This window comes from Hemiscyllium ocellatum, chromosome 5 (assembly GCF_020745735.1).
Source record: "Hemiscyllium ocellatum isolate sHemOce1 chromosome 5, sHemOce1.pat.X.cur, whole genome shotgun sequence".
Classification (NCBI taxonomy): Eukaryota; Metazoa; Chordata; class Chondrichthyes; order Orectolobiformes; family Hemiscylliidae; genus Hemiscyllium; species Hemiscyllium ocellatum.
In genome coordinates this window covers 82,069,706-82,089,165 of record NC_083405.1, presented here as the reverse complement: position 1 = coordinate 82,089,165, position 19,460 = coordinate 82,069,706, and the positions used below count along the sequence as shown (strand labels likewise).

The 19,460-nt window shown below is 41.7% G+C and overlaps 1 protein-coding gene across 1 annotated transcript in view; it reads right to left on the bottom strand.

Annotated features, from left to right (window-relative positions):
• Positions 1-19,110, bottom strand: part of LOC132815759 (cytoplasmic dynein 1 light intermediate chain 1-like) — a 52,323-nt gene extending 33,213 nt beyond the window's left edge. Inside the window, exons 1-6 of the mRNA XM_060824914.1 lie at positions 18,909-19,110; positions 18,717-18,790; positions 13,134-13,250; positions 11,514-11,744; positions 5,735-5,904; positions 4,272-4,365 (exon numbers count right to left, since the gene is read on the bottom strand). Coding sequence (XP_060680897.1) covers positions 4,272-4,365; positions 5,735-5,904; positions 11,514-11,744; positions 13,134-13,250; positions 18,717-18,790; positions 18,909-19,048 — 826 coding nt within the window. The 5' untranslated portion in view covers positions 19,049-19,110. The remainder of the gene's footprint in view (positions 1-4,271; positions 4,366-5,734; positions 5,905-11,513; positions 11,745-13,133; positions 13,251-18,716; positions 18,791-18,908) is intronic.
• Positions 19,111-19,460: the final 350 nt, after the last annotated feature.

Sequence of the window (19,460 nt, the reverse complement as noted above, 5' to 3'; positions counted from 1 at the left end):
CAGATAGAGCCACACAGCAAATACAAGCAGAAAAGAAAGAAAATACACAATGAAATAACAATGTGAACAAAAAAAAATGGATAAGTACCCACACATCCGTTGGCATAACTTAACTTGGAAGTTGAAAGTGCACACCCCAACACCCCCCTGAACATTGGCAATAATCTGGTTCAAACCAATAATAAAAAAGGAAAAGAAAGTCCCAACCGGACTCCCCTCTTCTTTTTAAAGAAAAGAGGGACTCACCCAAACAACACTACTATTAGTACCAAATAAATTGTTCAGATTAAGTTACTTTGGCCACAAAGCCTTCTCCAACGTGTCAGAGATGTACAGATCCATCTAATGTCTCCAAAGCAATGCTGGATACCTCAGAGTACTGGATCCTGAGCTCCCTCAGTCTTCTCTTGACACCATCATAGGATTTTCTTTTCTGGATTACCACTGCTGAGAAGTCCTGGAAGAACATGATCTTAAAGCCCTCGTCAGCTTTCGGATTCTTCCCCTGGATTCTAGTAGCTTCCACAAAGCTCTCCTTATCTCTATAATGATGAAACTGCATCAAGACAGGACGAGGATGTTGGTTCAGACTTGACCTTTGCGCTGTGACCCAGTGATCCCTCTCAATCTTCAAGCCTCTCATTCTAGCCTGCAAGTTAAGGATGTTCAGCAATCAGTCCTCAAGAAATTCCACCAGCCGCTCACCTTCCTTACGTTCCGGCAGACCAATGATCCAAATAATTTTTCTCCTGCCCCTATTCTCGAAGTCTTCAACTTGGTCAAGCAAATTTCAGACCTGCATCTCCAGGGCTTGGAACCTATCCTTGGAACCGGTATCAGCTTCCACCACTATAACTCTGTGTTCTATCTCATCCGTCCTTTTCTCCAGGTCTCCCAGCTGCTGTTCATTCTTCTGCAGCATGATAAAGATCGGGGCCAGCTTCTCCTCTATCTGCTTGCCCAACATCTCGCGAGATTTTCCAATCTCCTTCACCAGGACATGGTAAGAAATAAAGTCTGAGGATTCTGCAGACAGGACTGCAGGCCTGGCCTTGGACGTACCTGGCATCCCTGGACGGTGAAAACCAAGAAAAGTTGCTTTCTGACAGTGTTCTGGGAATCCACAACCTTTCCAGAGTCCCAGTGGTCTGGGTAGGACAGGCTGGGACTTTGTCCTGCTTGCAATGTGGTGCGGAGCTCTGCAACACGATCTTCCTAGATCGCTGCCATTTTGGATTCCTCCATCAAATAAATTTTAATGTTATGATGCCTGAGAACTTTCAGTTTTCTTTAAAAATTGAGAATGATCAAATGTGACAATAATTTGCTAATTTCTATCGTGGTTTACAAAGAAGAAAAGTCCACCTCTGTCTGCATAATGTGTATACAGTTGACCCAGAAGATATTTCTCAGTTCCACTGGATGAAATTAAGAAAGGGATGATCACCTTATTGGGATTGTCCTACAGACAACTCCCAATAGTCAGTACGAAATTGAGAAATAAATTTGTAAGGAGATCTCAGTTATCTGTAAGAATACAGAGGAACCTCGATTATCCAAATGACACAGGCAGGGAGTATTTTGTTCGGATAATCGAATGTCGGATAATCGAATTCTGGATAACACAGTTTAACCAAGCACCGGGACCTTGCAATCTTGTTTGGATCATCTGAAATTCAGATAACTGAGATCCCTGTGTAACAGGGTGGTTATGGTAGGTGATTGTAACTTTCCAAACATAGACTGGGACTGCCACAGGATTAGGAACTCAGATGGAGAGGAATTTGTTCAGTACGAACAAAAAAAAAATGTTCTGATTCAGTATGTTGATGTACCTACTACAGAGGGTGCAACACCTAACCTACTCTTGGAAAATAAGGCAGGGTAGGTGACTGAGGTGTCAGTGGGGGAGCACTTTAGGGCCAGTGACCATAATTCTGTTAGTTTTAAATTACTGATAGAAAAGGATAGACCAGATCTAAAAGTTAAAGGTCTAAATTGGAGGAAGGCCAATTTTGACATATTAGGCAAGAACTTTGTAAAGTTGGAGTGGATGTAAACAGGTAATGGGATGGCTAGAAAATGGGAAGCCTTCAAAAACGAGATAACACAAGTCCAGAGACAATATGTTCCTGTTGGACTGAAAGGCAAGGCTGGCAGGGGTAGGGAAATCTGGATGACTAGAGAAATCAAGGTTTTGGTCAAGAATAAGGATGCAAGCTTATGGCAGGTATAGACAGGAGAGATTGGGCAATTCCCAAGAAGAGTATAAATGTAGCAGGAGTATACTTAAGAGGGAAATCAGGAGGGCAAAAACGGAACATCAGACAGCTTTGGCAAATAGGGTTAAGGAGAATCTAAAGGGATTCTAAAAATTCATCAAGGTTAAAAGGTTAAGGAGGGAGAGAACAGGGTGCGTAAAGATCAGCAAGGCTTCCTATGCATGAAACCACAGATGGGGGGAAGACACGAAGTGAGTACTTTGTAACAGTGCTTACTGTGGAGAAGGGAGAGAGAGAATATGGGGAAATAAATAGCAACATCTTGAAAAATGTCCACATTACAGAGATGGTGGAGCTGAAATCCATCTTTAAGCATTTTAAGATGTTAACTCCCTGGGACCTGATCAGTATCCTAGAACGCTGTGCGAAGCTAGGCAAGCGACCGATGGACTCCTTGCTGAGTGAGATGCCAGAAGACTGGAGGTTGGCTAACATGGTGCTACTATTTAAGAAAGTGGTAAGGAAAACCTAGGGAACTATAGACTGGTGAGTCTGACATCGGTGGTGGGCAAGCTGTTGGACAGAATCCTGAGGGACAGATTTGTCATGTATTTGGAAAGGCAAGGACTGATTAGGGATAGTAAACATGGCATTTTGCATGCAAAATACTGTCTCACAAACATGATTGAGTTTTTTGGAGTAACAAAGAGGATTGATGAGGGCAGTGCTGGACATGATCCATATGGACTTCAGTGAGGCATTCCACAGGGTATCTCATGGTAGACCAGTTAGCAAGGTTACATTACATGAAATACAGGGAGAACTAGCAATTTGGATACAGAACTGGCTCAAAAGTAGAAGTCAGAGGGTGGTGGTGGAGGGTTGCTTTTCAAATGGGAGGGCTGTGACCAGTGGTGTACCACAACAATCAATGCCAGGTCCACTAATTTTTGTCATTTATATAAATTATTTGGATATGAACATAGGAGGTATGATTAATAAGTTTTCAGACACCAAAACTGGACATATAGTGGACAGCCAAGAGTGTTACCTCAGAGTACAATGGGACCTTGATCAGATGGGCTAATGGCCCGAGACGTTGCAGATGGAGTTCAATTCAGATAAATGTCAGGGTTGCATTTTGGAAAGGCAAATCAGAGCAAACTTATATACTCAATGATGAGGTCCTGAAGAGTGTTGTTGAACAATGAGACCTTGCAATGCAGGTTCATAGTTTCTTGAAAGTGGAGCCACAGATAGATATGATAGTGAAGGTGTTTGGTATGCTTTCCTTAATTAGTCAGTGCATTGAGTAAAGGAGTTGGAAGGTCATGTTGCAGCTGTACAGGATGTTGGTTGGGTCACTTTTTGAATAGTGTGTACAATTCTGGTCTCCCTGCTCTAGGATGAATGTTGTGAAACTTGAAAGGGTTCAGAAAAGACTTACAACGATGTTGCCAGATTTGGAGGGTTTGAGCTATAGGGAGAGGCTGAATAGGTGCTATTTTCCCTGGAGTGGCAGAGGCAGAGGGGTGATTTTACAGAGATTTATAAAATCACAAGGGGCATGGATAGGGTAAATTTACAAGGACTTTTCCCTAGTGGTCCAAAAATAGAGGGCATAGGTTGAAGTTAAAAAGGGAAAAGATTTAAAAGGGATGCAAGGGGCAACTTTGATGACGCAGAGAGTGGTGCATGTATGGAATGACCTGCCAGAGGAAGTGCTGGAGGCTGGTACATTTAAAAGGCATCTATTTGGGTATATGCATAAGAAGAGTTTAAGACAGATATGGTCAAATGCTGGCAAATGGGACTAGATTAATTTCGGATATTTGGTCAGCATTGACAAGTTGGACTGAAGGTTCTGTTTCCATTCTGTATATCTCTGACTCTAACAACATGTTCAAATAGGAAGCAGTTTTTTAAAATTCCTCACAATGCAAATTTTTGAATACAAATGAACAAAATGTTTTCCCTGTAAAGATTACGAAATACTTGTGGGAATCTCTCTTCAACTTTATAGTACCAAGTTAAGAGTTTAAAGGATACACTGTAGGCAGAACCTACGGATGTGTGATTGAATGAAGTCGAAGTGTTCATCTCTGTAGTCGTGTTCCTTTTCCAGTTGGTGAATTGCATCACACTGCAGAAAAACACAGAATAACACACTATGCAACTGTACTAGCTTTTCCCCCCTTTTTTTACTGGCAATTATTTGGAAAGAGATAAAAAAATCCAACTACTTATCTAGCTGCTAAAACGTTAAAAATGAAAACACAAATCAAAAGGACTTCAGATTAGGGGGTACACCATTGGATAAGATCATGAGTGATTTAAATGTATTCACGACTCTGCCCTGTGTACCTGCTTAACCCTCAATTCTATTGTCCATCAAATATCAGTCCAATTCAGCCTTGTATAAATTCAGTGACCTAACCTCCATTGTTTTCTGGTCATGAGATTTCCACAAATTATCATTGAATCCTCCAGCGTGAAAACAATCCATTTGACCCATCAAGCCAGCACTGATCCTCCAAACAGCATCCCATCCAGACCCACCCTGCCATCCTATCCCTGTATGTCCCATGATTAATCCACCTACCCTGCACATCACTAGACACTATGGATAATTTAGCATGGCCTATCCACACAATCTGCACATTTTTGGACTGTGGAAGGAAACAAGAGCACATGGAGAAAACCACACGACACAGGGAGAAGGTGCAAACTCCATACAGACAGTCACCCAATGCTGGAATGGAATCCAGGTCCCTGGTGCTGAGGCTGCAGCGCTAACCAGAGTCACCATGCTGCCACCACAGAGAGAAAATAAATCATCACCATCTTAAGAGGAAGATTTCTGATTTTGAACTATTTCCCACAGTTGTTCTCTTGAAAAATGCACTTGGTTAAAATTATTTTAATCATATTTGCAGGGTAAACATTAGGCATAAAAAAAAACTTAGGATCATGCATTGGGATCAGTTTTAAATTGGCTTAGCAAAGAATGCTAAGGATTTCTTTTTCCCTTGTAAACATCAAGTACATTTAGTGTCAATGGCCCTAGTACCTTACATATATATATACACATTTCAAAATAAATATTTTGAAAGAACTGAAAATATTTGAAGCCAGCATCTGGTTTTGCTTAATTCAAATACTTCACTTGTATTTTTGGGTCAACAGTATATGAAAAGCATCATAGACATCATTCAAAATCTATGTTCTGTTGTAGGACAACCATTTACTAAATTGGAGATTTATCCAGGGAATTATAAAATAAACCTTAAATTGAGAAATTGCTAAATACAGTGTACAAATCAAACTAATTTTTCAACTGAATTCTAAATGTTTGCAAGCAACTATCTGAATTAACACTTCAGAGACCAATAGCCATTCTTATTATACAAATGTTTAACCTCAGGTCACTTAATTGTTTTAAATAAAGAAACAAAAGACAATCAAGCAGATCATTGATATATACCAAATTTTAACTGATTTCATATACAAACCTTTGTGCAAACTACTAGGACTGGAATCCCAAGATTATGTGTAAGTGTATTGGCACCTAGAGGTAAGACCACACTTTCTTCATCTGTTTCTTGCAACACAGTATTTCTTCGCTGTGGAGAAGCTGGCATTTCCCTATCTGGTTCTTCATATTCTTGAAACTCCTTTACCACTGTAAATAAAAAAAAAGCATAAAAATGCAGTCTACTGGGGATGCATGAATACATTTTCCAATGGTTCAATTTTAATGATATGCACTGCAGTTTCCCACTCACTAGATTTGTGAGCTGAATTGCCATAGGATTTATCAACTTAGAAAAACAAAGAACAGATATTTTGTAATCCTTGTAAGGTAGTTTCTTTCAAATAAAGGTTAACATTTCACATATTAATATTTCCAGAGAATGCTGTTATTTAACAAAGGCAAACAATCTTTACATAACTGGAGAGGTTTAATGGTCCTTCAACATTTGCTCAGTAAAATATATGTACCAAAAGATATACCCAGTTTTCCCATTTTCCATTAAACGTTTAACATCTTGATGTTTACATGCTTTCTCAGGGGACATTTTAGTGAGATTAAATGCTATAATGCATGGTTCACAAGACTTCTGCTGGAGATATTACATAGCTATCCAGTCTTCATTTCTGAATGCAGGGTGTTTGGTGACAGAAGGATGATTTCCAGACATAGGTTACAGGAGAGACGGCATGAAGATGGAGGGGCACAGGCAGATGGACACCATCTTTTGTAGACTTGAAAATAAACCCCTGTATATAACTTTGTAGATCTTGGATACAACGAATCCTAATATAAGACACCATGTTACTTGGAGCTAATGCCAAAAATTTCAGAAGTCTAATCTGCTGCTCGGGGCTAGTGACAGTTTGTGAATCCTTGGCCTTGATGAACTGCAATACAGAAATCATGTGATGAGTTTGAAGAGAAAAGCTGAACTGTAAATCTTGAAAAAAACTGGACTTCATTTATCACCATTAGCAAAACAGAGACTTCATCTACTTAGTCATGCAACATTGTGTTGCCGTTCAACAACATTGCACAGCTTTCTAAATTATGAGTGCTTTCCGGCTGCGAGACTGAATACCAATTAAGATTATACTATGCCCGCTCCCATCTTCAGAATTAATTCAGGGCTGTTGTTACTACTTAACAGACAGCGATTGTAGTAGTAATGCGTTTTTGACAGTATGTAGCACTGGTGGCAAGACCAAGTTGTTTTATTTCAAGAAACAGAAGTCACACAGTAAAACTTAATCAAAAATTATTTCAGACAACCATCAAATAACATACAATGACTATTTAAAACATTGGAAAGAAAGCAGAGGCTCATGCTGTATTAAGGTCATGTTTGCCCTCCAACCGACTTTTCGGAACAATCTTGCTAAGATATGATCTTACAAACTCATAGCTTGAAATTCAACTTATCCAAATAGTCATTCTTCATACATGATGTATCAAAGCTGAACTTTAGCTAATATTCACAAATGATTTTCCCACAGGGATCGCAAGGATAAATATAGCTGGCCACAGCATCAAGTGCTTCAAGAGCTATGAAACACATCGGAGATTCATTTGTTAAATGCAATAGGATCACTTTTCTCTGCTTTTGAAAACCCTTTGATCATGGCAACAAGGGAAACACATCAAATGTCAACAAACATCACCCAAGAACAGAACGAATAGCTTAGGAAATCCTAAAGTACTCTACACCCAATAAAGTGGCTTTGCAGTATAGTCACCAATGAGATATAGAAAACACTATAATATTTGCACATAGCAAGCTGCCACAAACAGCAACATGGCAATGGATCAAATTATCTTGTTTTTGTGATATTGACAGAGGTAGGAGTATTGGCCAGGAAAAGAGAAGTAATTCCCTGCTCCTCTTCATAATAGTGCAGTGGGATCATGTATATCCATGCAAGGGGTCAAATATTTTACCTGATTCCAACAGATTGCCTTAGCTGACTTTTTTGTGCTCAGGGCTATGGAGTTGAACTCCATTAGAAAATTATACTGAAGTGAATTCTCTATGTGATGCATAGTTAGTTTTGCAGAGGGCTGAGGGGCTGGGTCGTTAAGTATATTCAAGGCTAAAGAGAGATAAATTTTTATATCAGTAACAGAACTAAAGATTCTGAGGAAAATGCTGGAAAGTGGAGTCAAGAATTACCAGTAAAAAATGAGGTCTGCAGATGCTGGAGATCACAGCTGCAAATGTGTTGCTGGTCAAAGCACAGCAGGTTAGGCAGCATCTCAGGAATAGAGAATTCGACGTTTCGAGCATAAGCCCTTCATCAGGAATAAGAGAGAGAGAGCCAAGCCGGCTGAGATAAAAGGTAGGGAGGAGGGACTAGGGGGAGGGGCGATGGAGGTGGGATAGGTGGAAGGAGGTCAAGGTGAGGGTGATAGGCCGGAGTGGGGTGGGGGCGGAGAGGTCAGGAAGAGGAAGAATTACCAGATCAGCCATGATGTTATTGAATGGTGGACAGTGTCAAATGGTCTACTTCAACTTCTACATTTTATGATCCTGGTACGTCAAAATGAAACTTTATGATTTTGATTTAAAACATGGATCCAATTTACTCATTCCTTCATTTGAAAAAAGACATTTTTCTGGGCAAATACTTTTCTTGCAAAAGAGATTTTATTCTGCTGAAAGCATAATAAAAACATGATTTCAGTGAACATTGCTGAATTCCCAAAGTACCTAGAACAGTACTACCAAAAAATGTCTGACAGATACTGGGCAGGACAACTAAGATGCTTCAGACAATATGCATTAGACAAAAACATTTCTCTTCAACTCAAAACAAAATCTGTGAAAGCTTTTCGTCTTGCACTCATTGGGACATTTTATAAGAAAACCAATTCATGGGGAAAACCAACATTTATACAGCCCAAGACCAAAGTGCTGACTGGTTGGTAAGTGGACCCTGGTAGAAGCATTACATAGAGTCATAGAGACGTACAGCATGGAAACAGACCCTTTGGTCCAACTCGTCCATGCCGACCAGATATCCCAACCCAAACTAGTCCCACCTGCCAGCACCTGGCCCATATCCTTCCAAACCCTTCCTATTCATATACCCATCCAGATGCCTTTAAATGTTGCAATTGTACCAGCTTCCACCACTTCCTCTGGCAGCTCATTCCATACATGTACCACCCTCTGTGTGAGACAGTTGCCCCATAAGTCTCATATCTTTCCCCTCTCACCCTAAACTTATGCCCTCCAGTTCTGGACTCCCCAACCCCAGGGAAAACACTTTGCCTATTTACCCTATCCTTGCCCCATAATTTTGTAAACCTCTATAAGGTCTCCCCTCAGCCTCCGACGCTACAGGGAGAACAGTCCCAGCCTGTTCGGCCTCTCCCTGTAGCTCAAATCCTCCAAACCTGGCAACATCCCTGTAAATCTTTTCAGAACCCTTTCAAGTTTCACGACATCTTTCCAATAGGAAGGAGGCCAGAATTGCACACAATATTCCAACAGTGGCCTAACCAATGTCCTGTACATCCGCAAAATGACCTCCCAACTCCTGTACTCAATACTCTGACCAATAAAGGAAAGCATACCAAATGCCTTCTTCACTATCCTATCTACCTGCAACTCCGCTTTCAAGGAGCTATGAACCTGCAATCCAAGGTCTCTTTGTTCAGCAACACTCCCTAGGACCTTACCATTAAGTGTCTAAGTCCGGCTAACATTTTCTTTCATTTGCACTTAGCATTTATCTGAATTAAACTCCATCTGCCACTTCTCAGCCCATTGGCACAGCTGGTCCAGATCCTGTTGTAATCAGAGGTAACCCTCTTCGCTGTCCACTACACCTCCAATTTTGGTGTCATCTGCAAACTTACTAACCGTGCCTCTTATGCTCACATCCAAATCATTTATGTAAATGACAAATAGTGGTGGACCCAGCACCGATCCTTCTGGCACTCCAGTGGTCACAGGCCTCCAGCCTGAAAAACAACGCTCCACCACTACCCTCTGGTCTTTTACCTTTGAGCAAGTTCTGTACCTAATTGGCTAGTTCTCCCTGCATTCCTTGAAATTTAACCTTGCTAATCAGTCTCCCATGTGGAACCTTGTTCATATAGATCACATCTACCACTCTGCCCTCACCAATTCCCTTTACTTCCTCAAAAAACTCAATCAAGTTTGTGAGACATGATTTCCCACGCACAACGCCATGTTGACGATCCCTAATCAGCCCTTGCTTATCCAAATACATGTACATTCTGTCCCTCAGGATTCCCTCCCACAACTTGCCCACCACCGAGGTCAGGCTCACTGGTCTATATTTCCCTGGCTTGTCCTTACCACCCTTCTTAAACAGTGGTACCACGTTAGCCAACCTCCAGTCTTCCGACACCTCACCTGTGACTATTGATGAGACAAATATCTCAGCAAGAGGCCCAGCAATCACTTCTCTAGCTTCCCACAGAGTTCTCGGGTACACCTGATCAAGTCCTGGGGATTTATCCACCTTTATGCGTTTCAAGACATCCAGCACTTCCTCCTCTGTAATATGGACATTTTGCAAGGTGTCACCATCTATTTCCCTACAGTCTATATCTTTCAGATCATTTTTCACAGTAAATACTGATGCAAAATACTCATTTAGGAAATAAATTCACTCAGGTATTAAACAACCTAAAAGATTCAAATTCCTAGCAAAAATAATGATGCAGATTCAGTTCTTTTATCCCAATAACAATAGAAGTAGGAGACTTTTCAGCCCTCTAGTGTGTTCTGCCATTCAACAAGGTCATAGCCCATCTCCACAGTCCTGCAAACCAATAATACCCTTTGAGTGCGGTATTAATCAAGAATCTGTCTCTGCCTTAAAAATATTCAATGATCCTGCCTCCAATGGACTCTGAGTAACAGAATTCTAAATATTCATGATCCTCAGAAAAGGTTTCCACTCAGCTACATCTTAAACAGGAGACTTTTACTTATCAAAAGTGTGTCTCCTTGATCAAGTTTCTCCCATAAGACATCTCCTTACATCTTGTCAAGTCTCAATACTTGTGTTTCAATAATATCACTTTCTATTCACCTAAATTCCAATGGATATAGGGCCAGCCTGTCCAATCTTTCTTCATAAAATCAATCTCCATTATCTAAAATGGATTACTGTAGACTTGTAGGAATAGTACGTATAACATGTGGATACTAAAGATTTATTCTTAAAATCTGTTTTGTAGGTCAGAGTTATTACATACTGCCCTACTGATTGCTGTTATGATATCTACAAAGGCTCCTAATGCATAGTGCACAAACACTCAAGGTATTGAGATAGTAACATTGCACTATAAACAGGCTAGACTTCAACTCCAGGAAATCAGAACTTGTGGTTCTTTCCTCAAAATAAATTGCATAACAATGTTGATACCATGAGAAAATTGAAATTTTCTGCTAAACTTTTTTTAATTTTCCAGAATGAACACCTTGCATCAATACTTAGGACAACAGACAAATTGCTTGGTTATAGAAATTTGAACAGCCTAAGATTACAGGATGGTGATCACGTTTTGACTTTCTTTGGGCATGGAGAGGAGAACAGGATACCACAACTGTGCATATATTGCCAAACAAATTACATGCATTACTATTATTATAGAAAATAACAGTTTTAAGTGAATCTGGTGCATCAAATCAAATGGTAAAACCTCCTAAGCATCTGAAACATTTAAGTAACCAATTTATCACATACCATAACATTATCTATGTCCATGGTACTTACAGCTCTGCTCCATCTCTCTCATTTCCTCTGGTGGTATTTTTAGTTTGTCAATGTGCTCTTGAACAACATTGGCCCACTTCTGTAATGAATCCATGACCATCCAAGGCCGGGACATATCCACCACTAGCATCAGCAAAGTGTCTTTTATGTTATCTGACGTAACTGCGAATTTCAGGAGACCTTTGTGGTAAGTGTCACCATCCAAGATCCAAACATTGCATCGAGTGTGGTCTGTTAATAAAAGATCCCATTATAGGAAAATAAAACAACCAATTCATGTACACCACTAACTTTCATCTAAAGTTCCCAGAACAAAGTTGTCAAATACTTAGGACTTTTAGAAGAGCTTTAGATTATTTCAGTAAATTTATCTTGCAATTTACTAACAATTTCCAGATGTGTTTCTCTTTGCACTTGCATTTAACATTCCACATGCATTTATCTTCTAAGCACACCCACCTGACCTGCTTATGACATGCCTAGAGTAGGAATACCAACTCAAACGTCTAGCATGTCAATCTGAGGGGTGCTATTACTCCCTCCAACACCCCCTTATCCATAAGCAGATACTCACTGCATGTGGGGATCCTATGACAAAGAGAATTGAAAACAGCAGAGCTGATAACACAAAAATCAAAGAATATTAGCTAACTACATCAGCAGATGCATGAAAAGACCCCAATGACAACATATCATATGACGACAGAGAAACAAGCGTAATGGTTAGTTGTAACCTGAAACTTTTTTCTGTCACCTAGTAGGCGAACTGGAATAATAATCCATAGTGATGGCACCAAGAAATGCCACTGATAAAAAAAACAAGGTCACATTATGTTGCATTACCTTCACATTAACAGTCAGGGAACACAGTGGGGGAATGATGTTGCCAAAGCACAGCAAGTTTGCAATTTTTGAGAAGATTCATAGCTCAGGTTGAGGTTCACTCGCTGAGCTGATAGCATGGTGATGAAATGTCAGAACAAACCTAGTTACATCAGTAAGCATCCAGTGTTCTGTCCCACTTGTGATTTATCGGTCTTGCTCTGTTAAAGATGGGTGATATCATTTCCAGTTTTTTTTCTCAGAGATTGGTGAATGGGGTCCAAATTGATATCACTCACCTCGTAGACCACGACACACAAATAGAAAGCAGGACAGATCACTGGCTCTTCACCAGAGGCTCACTGATGATGTTACCTTGCATGGTGACGAAATGTTTGAGAACAAACCTACCAGCTCAGTGAACAAACTGACAACCTGCACAGCATGCTGATAAGGAAGAAAAGGGAGCCAAGGACAGATTCCATGGAGATTCCAGATGTAACATTGTGGGCAAAGAAAAGACCTGCAAAATGCCTTTACATTTGTATAGTTAAAGAGTGGCACCAAGGAAATGTTTTTCCACTGTGCCAGGCAATTAAGATTCAGGGTCAGAGCATGTTGGAGTGCTTGACTGTACCAAAGGCTTCAGGTTTTATCTCTAGTGAATGTCTCCAGTTCACAAACTTGCACTAGATTTATTTTTTCTGTATGAAACCTTAATAATTGAGCTTTCAAAAAAAAAATGCTTGTTGCAATAGTAATGTAAAAATATTTTCCAAAACATCACATGGCACTCACCATCAATGTCTTCATCGTGAACATCAAGATACAAAAACTCTATTCCTCTCCCTTTCTTGTAGTCCTCAACTCCTTGTAATTTTGCAATTAAAGTAGTTTTACCAGATCCATCTTCGCCTGGAAATACGGAGGGATTGAAAAAAAAAGACATGAGCGCGCAATTTAAATATCTCCTGGAAATGAATCACGCAAAATGTTGTGAAACTTGAAAGGGCTCAGAAAGGATTTAGAAGGATGCTGCCAGGGTTGGAGGATTTGAGCTATAGGGAGGTTGAACAGGCTGGGGCTGTTTGCCCTGTAGCGTTGGAGGCTGAGAGGTGACCTTATAGAGGTTTAAAATTATGAGGGGCATGGATAGGATAAATAGGCAAAGTCTTTTCCCTGGGGTCGAGGATACCAGAACTAGAGGGCACAGGTTTAGGGCGAGAGGGGAAAGATATAAAGGAGACCTACGGGGCAACTTTTTCCACACAGAGCATGGTACATGTATGAAATGAGCTGCCAGAGAAAGTGGTGGAGGTTGGTACAATTGCAACATTTAAGAGGCATTTGGATGGGTACACGATTGGGAAGGGTTTGGAGGGATATGGGCGAGGTGCTGGCAGGTGGGACTAGATTGGGTTGGGATATCTGGTCAGCATGGACGGGTTGGACCAAAGGGTCTTTTTCCAAGGTGTACATCTCTGACTCTAAATTGTACCCAAAGATAAAACTATGCCAACAGTGTATGTCTAATACTGGTTGACGTTAATATCAAGGCCCCTCTTTCTCAACCTTGCCCCTTGCTTCAGGTATATACATCCTCAGAATAAGCCACCAATGGTCATCTATCTCTAACAAGAGAACAACTCTATGTGACATTTCCTGATCAGCCATTGGCTGTTACCCATTTTCTACTCACCTATTGCACTCTCACCTCAAAAGGAAGGATTTTTGGAAAGTTTGATTTTCTTTTGCTCGAGCATTTTTTCAGAGTTTCAGAAGAAACTTGCATCAAAACCTTCCAGTATTTAATGCCACAGAACTCTGGTGTTACAATCGTGCTAAATCCTTTTCCTATCACCAATACAAGCCTGAGCTTGTACACTCCTAAATAGGTCTTCTTTAACTACAGAATTGTGTTTCCTCAATATTGCTTTCCCTTCTAGTTCCACCTACGCTGCACTTGAACACTACAGCTTATACTTAAATCTTTGTAATATCTTAAAGATTTTAAGACAGTTCGTAGAAATGTTAAAGAAAAAATAAGATATGTAGATATATAATACAATATTACAGTTAACACACAAACAAGGTGATAAATGTACAAGGTTTAGAGTTTTTATATGGACAACAGAGTTTTGGGCGATTACAGGTGTACAGAAGTTAGGGGAAGCTCAAGGGCTTGGTAAAATAAGTGGGTTTAAGAAAAATATTAATTTAAAGAAACTGAAGTGGACATTCAGCAAGATTACTCTGGGGATTTAGGAAATACAGGCACAACAGCTAACAGCAAAATAATTAAAATCAAGGGTTGCAGAAAAGGCCAGAATGAGAAGGATGAAGTTATCTCCAATGGCAGCAGGGCGGGAGAAGATTGTAGAGATAGATAGGGAGAAGGGACAAGGAAGGGTTTGTAGATTTTTGTAAATCAAACAGTTCATACATGTTATTACACACCTCTGGAGTAGGTGGGACTTGAATCCAGGCCTCCTACCTCAAAGGTAGGGAATCTACCACTGTGCCAAAACAGCCTGAGGAGGGATTTGTAGTAGTGATGAAAATTCAAAAATTAAAGCCTTGCTTTACTAGGCGTCAACCATAAGACATAGGAGTGGAAGTAAGGCCATTTGGCCCATCGAGTCCACTCCGCCATTCAATCATGGCTGATGGGCATTTCAACTCCATTTCAACGTAGGTCAGTGAGCAAACAAAAAGGTTATTCATTGAAAGGGATTAGGGGTAAGGACATGGAAAAGTCTGTATGATCTCAGGATTGTGGATATTCAAAGGAGGCCAGCCATGGAGCATTAGAATAGTCAAAGTTAGAAGTAATGAAGTCATGGATGAGGGTATGAGCTGAGCATACGAGCCAAGATAGGGTGAAGTCGAATTACATTATGTAGGTGGAAATAAACAATCAAGTGATGTCAGACACATATTGGAAGCTTATCTCGATCAAACATGACATTAAGATTATGAACAGAATAGATTAATTTCAAACTGTTGTCAGAGAGATGCATAAAGCAGGTGACTAGGAGTGGTGTTTGAAACTTCTCAATTTTGATTGGGGAAATTCTTGCGCTTCCAAAACAGGATGTCAAGTAAACATGTTAGTAATTTCATGATGACAAAGTCAAGAGAAGTAAATAACTTCCTCCAAATCCTATACATTATGGCCCGAAGCCCTGTTTTTTTTTTAAATGGCACCTCAAGCTCACATTCAAGTGTTTTTATTTAATTTTTTATTGTGAGGGCTTATATGTCTACTATCTTTTCAGGCAGCCAGATTCAGAACCATACTACTATCTGGGTGGAAAGAAAATTCTCAGCTACTAATTGTTCAAGGAACTAAATTAAAATTATGCCCTGATTACTGTAGATGGGGGGAGGGGGATGGGGGAGGGCAGAACAGGAGGGCACAGATTTAGTATGAGGGGGGAAAGATTTAATAGGCAACTTTTTCACACAGAGGATGGTGCATGTGAGTGAAATGAGCTGCCAGAGGAAGTGGTGGAGGCTGGTACCATTACACTATTTACAGAGGAACCTCGGTTACCCAAATATGGGATTATCCGAAGGAGATCCCAAGTCCTGATAGAAACATTACATCAAAGATGTGTTTTCAACACAGATCGTGTCTTTTGTTTACAGTGATTAAAGGTGAACTTGGATTACTGAATTGCTAGGAGAAAGTGAGGACTGCAGAGTTTAAAAATGTGGTGCTGGAAAAACACAGCAGGTCAGGCAGCATCCGAGGAGCAGGAGAATTGATGTTTCAGGCATAAGCCCTTCTCCAGGGCTGAAATTCTTCATACTGAAATGCTGCCGAGAACAGTCCAGGACATTGACGGGAGCCCAGGCACTGCCTCCAAATGACCGATATCCGGCCCTCTGACTCGCTCCTCCACACTTTTCCTGGAGTTCTACACAGGTGTGTCTCCTAAAGCCCTCTTCCCCAGATAAACTCTCCAACATTGTTCTGCATGGGCAAAGGTGGAACCTGTCAAAACATTGGAATAAAAAGTTGTATGTGCACATGTGTCTGTGAGCTTGCCATTTGGAGACTTCCCCGCCACAAAAAGGCAGCAGCAGCAGGCTTGTTGTTGGTGTCCAGTCCGGCTGCCCTGGAGAAGGGGCGAGGGCGGACAGGGGACGATGTTGGACAGGGTTGGGGTATGGCTGGGGGGTGGGCAATGTTGGATGGAATTGAGGGCGGGCATGGAGTAGTGTTGGACAGGGTTGGGGGCGGGCGTTGGATGGGGTTGAGGGGAGGACGTGCAGTGTTGAATGGGGTTCAGGGGCTCGTGCATGGCGTGCGGCTACCTAGTCTCCTGAATGCGGAGTGGACTTAACAGAAAACTCTGAGCACTGAATCAATTAACCGAATAATCAGTTATCCAAACGAAATAGTGCCTGCCCATGTCAGTTGAATAATCGAAGTTCCTCTGGAAAAGACAAGGTGGATTGGTATATGAATAGGAAAGGTTTAGAGGGATTGGGCCAACTGCTGACAAACAGGACTAGATTAGTATGATTTTATAAACCTCGAAGGTCACTCCACAGCCTCAGACACTCCAGGGAAAACAGCCCCAGCCTATTCAGCCTCTCTCTATTACTCAAACCCTCAACCCTGGCAATATCCTTATAAATTTTTTCTGAACCCTTTCAAGTTTCAAAACATCCTCCCTCTAACAGAAAGACAAGAATTGCACACACTATTCCAAAAGTGGCCCATCCAATGTCCTATACAACTGAAACATGACCTCCTAATTCCTATACTCAATGCTCTGACCAACAAAGGAAAGTATACTAAATGTCTTCTTCACTATCCTATTGACCTGTGACTCCACTTTCAAGGAACTAGAACCTGCACTGCAAGGTCTCTTTACAGCAATAATCCCCAGGATCTTACCATTAAGTGTATTAATCCTGCCCTGTATTTGCCTTTCCAAAATACAACAGCTCACATTTATCTAGATTAAATTCTATCTGCCACTCCTTGGCACACTGATCCATCTAATAACATCCTACAACACCTCCAATTTTGGTGTCATCTGGAAACACCCTCAAATCTCTTTTACACCCTAAATTGATCACACCGTATCGGCAATTCAGTGGACAAGGCTGTAAATAGTACGATAACCGAAGCCTAGTGTTTTACAGAGTTCCAGCATAACCTCTCTTAAGCTTGCGAGATGTTTAAACCTATTTAAATTGGTGTCCTAAAACCCAATTCACATTGATGCATCTTTTACAAAGCAATGTCTACTTACTTAAAGTTATGTCTAATACATTTTCAGAATTCAGCATCCTCTATCTTTTACACAAAATTTATTCAAGTTAAACACGGTAGTTTTCCTACTAAATGTTATTACAAAGGCAAATTGAAATAGTAAAAACTGTTCATACACTATAGAGATTAACTCAGGGTTTTCAGTTGAAAGGTTTTGATATAAATAAATAAAAGTGGTAAAAATCAAATAACAGGTGAGAAATTATAACATTGAGCGCTGAGGAAAAGATAGGAATAAGACTAACTGGATAGCCTTTGAAAAAGAGTAAAGACAAAGACTCAATTGGGCTCCTGTGGCATACAGTACTGTTTCATGCTATTTAGTTCAAGAATTTCCAATGTTAATGATGTAATGCCATGTAAAATTATATTTTGTTTGTTCCCCATTTTGAATAATAGCATTTCAGTTTCTTCTTCCTTCCACGCTAAACTGCTGAGAAGACCAAACGCAAAGACCAGTCATGAGTAGGTCGAAAAAAACGAATTCCAAATATCCTTGCCTGAGGATTTCAGTTCAAACAGTAACAGCCATTGACTTTAAAAAAAATCACAAGACAGGCAGCAGTTACCAAAAATGAAAACACAAACATTACGTTTTATTCTACAAGCCCTTTTATGCAGCAATCGAATCAATGAAACAAACCCCCCTGAGTTAATGGAAGCTGAAAAGAGAAGTGGAAGATGCCTGGGGCCAGTCCTGTGCCCACCAACTTGGTCTCCCATGGCAACGCCAGGCCCGGAGACGGAGGGATGATAAGGGGCTCGGCTGACCCGGGGGGTGGGTGGTAACGGCCACCAGGGCAAAGGGCAGCCGGACCGCCCGCCCGGGGAAACCAGCCACAGCGGGCAAGGCGCTCAGGCTTTTGTTGTGGAGAAGAATAACGGCCGCCATTCCGGAACGGGCGGAGAGGAGGGCGACAGGTTCAGGGTTTCTCCCCGGGATCCCGGGGGGCCGGGGGCATGGCCGAAACACGGGGCTGAGGGAAGCAGACTCCGAGGCGATGGCTGCCGCAATAGTTCTCCCCCTCCCCTTCACCTCGCCCCCCGCCGGCCCAGAGGGGAACACAAAGGGACCCGTGTTGACTTACCCGTCACCAGCACGGCTTTCCCGGACGGCAGCTTGGAGCGGGAGCGGGTGGATACCTCACTCAGGATGGATGACCTGTAAGAGGAGACAGTCAGACAGTCAGTCCAGCCGGCCGGCCGGCCCGGGGAGTGGGCACACACACACAGGGAGGCGCGACTCCGACAGGACGAGGCCCTGCCAGCACCTTCCTTACCACAGATTGTTCTCCTCTTCGTCCTCGTCTCCGGCCGCCTGGCGCCGCTCAGCCTCCCTGCCACCCGGACACTTACTCTGCGCCAAGGCCGGTAAGTGAGTGGCCCGTCGCCGGGTCTTGCTGGCCTCAATAGGCGCCATTTGCACACAATCACTCACACACAGAGAAAGGGAGAGGAGGAGAAGGAGGCAACCGCGACAGGGCGGGGTGGAGCCGGAGGAGGAGGCGGCGACAGGGCGGGGTGGAGCCGGAGCCGGAGGAGGAGGCGGGGTGGAGCGGCGACTTGTGAAGACAGGGGAGGGGTGTGTGTCTCAACATTAGGATAAGGGGAGAGGACAGAGAGCGAGTGGTCTGTTATAGGGAAGGTGTTTGGTTAAAGAGGGGGAAAACGTCTTAGTTCCCGATAAAGAGATTAACACTAGGTCAGAGAATAATCATATCCAAAATTACTGTTCCTATTAGTTAATCAGAGCCTACTTATGTCTTTAAGTTAATGTTATGTTTCCATTCAATTTCGAAGTTCTTTGCTGATCCAAGAGATTTTGAGTGCAG